General features: G+C 52.1%; 1 protein-coding gene across 1 annotated transcript in view; it reads right to left on the bottom strand.

Annotated features, from left to right (window-relative positions):
* Nucleotides 1-1,059: 1,059 nt before the first annotated feature.
* The window catches only part of VDBG_01220 (diaminopropionate ammonia-lyase), a gene marked incomplete at both ends in the record, with an annotated part of 2,661 nt that continues 2,283 nt past the window's right edge, over nt 1,060-1,437 (bottom strand). The window contains one exon of the mRNA XM_003009491.1: nt 1,060-1,140. Within this exon, the coding sequence (XP_003009537.1) occupies nt 1,060-1,140 (81 nt within the window). The remainder of the gene's footprint in view (nt 1,141-1,437) is intronic.

Genomic DNA, 1,437 nt, shown 5'->3' with positions numbered 1-1,437 from the left:
TTGTCGCCAGGTCTTGACGGCGGCAGATGTCGAATCGGTAAAGTCCGGCGCCCGTCGCATGCAACGTTGCCAGCCCGGGCTAGTAGCGTAGACCCGGCTCCCTGATCAGCTCCTGGATGGCTATTGGACGAGCTGGATCAGGCCGCTCCGTGGTCACCAACTCAAGTCTTGAGCCATCGCCCCCGACTAGACTCTAGATGAAGAGCGCCTGAGTCGAGACGACATGTATCAAAGACCGTCATCCGCCGCATCAGTCATGTTCAGATCGCAAGTGCACTGATATCGTCAAAGTTCCGCCCTGAGCCTGATGTGCTAGAAGAGATTTCTCTCAAGAATTAATCGCGTCACCAACACCCACGAGCTTCGCACAAAGTCTGGCCAAAGTGGCGACCTATTCTTGAACTTGCTGCCGAAACAAGCCGGAATAGGCTGGCACAAACCAGACATTCTTGGAATGGATCGAATCCGCAAACTAGCTCAACACACTCGTGTGAACCTATTGCTTTCAATTGCAGTGCGGTAGGAGTACAGCTCCGAGACGACTTTCCTGACCTGCTCTCTCGCTAGCTAGAGCCCAGTGTAGGACAAAATCGATTGGCTCACTTCTGGTGCAGTCGATATCACCAACAGAAGGCTGCTACTCAGCATTGATTGGGTGTCGAAGGCCTGTTGCTGCACAGCTGCCCAAACGGCAGTGAGACCATATTCGCTGCTGGCATCGTCCGTCCCCCTCCGATGCCTGGGCTCATTCGACTCCTTTGCGGAGTTCACGCAAGCGAACACTTACATGAGCATCTCAAGTCTCACTGGATTTGCAATGGCTTTGAAAATCACAACGCCAAATCCTGGAGAGCCTGGAACCTGGCTTTCCTTCGATCACCCGTCGTCGCAATGGATAAGAAACAGCCACCGCGCCGCAGACTTGTATGACAAGGGGATCAAGTTCTATCGGAAGGATGATCTCGTGAACATCGAAAAGGAGGTCTCCGAATACTACGTTCGGGAATTCTTCAACCTTCCGCGCATTGACTGGACTGTTCTGCGCATGCGAAATCCTCTTCACGGCGTCCTCAAGCCAATCTGGCGAGTTTCACCCAGCATGTTCGAGCGGGCAGCCAGTGAGGATGGTTGCTCGCGGGGCTAATTAGCATCATCAGGAATCCAATCATAGAGTTCCAGAACTACTGGAAGCTTGTGAGGAAGGAGTCGGAGGGACCCCCCGAAACGCACCTGTGTTCGTTTCGCGTGGACTGGCTGAATCAATCAATCAATCTATGCAGCGGTATGAAGGGAACATCGATGCATGCGTTGACATTAAGAATGGATTGATGCCAGGGTTGTTTCTACGTTGAACGATTGATTTGAAAGGCATCCATGTGGTCACTCGGAAAATGTTTCTACAACAGTACGTCCGCGTATATCCTCAATTACTTTGTC

This window comes from Verticillium alfalfae, genomic scaffold, assembly GCF_000150825.1.
Source record: "Verticillium alfalfae VaMs.102 supercont1.1 genomic scaffold, whole genome shotgun sequence".
In the NCBI taxonomy this organism is placed as follows: domain Eukaryota; kingdom Fungi; phylum Ascomycota; class Sordariomycetes; order Glomerellales; family Plectosphaerellaceae; genus Verticillium; species Verticillium alfalfae.
The sequence above is the reverse complement of the archived record's forward strand: the minus strand, read 5'-3'. Positions and strand labels throughout refer to the sequence as shown.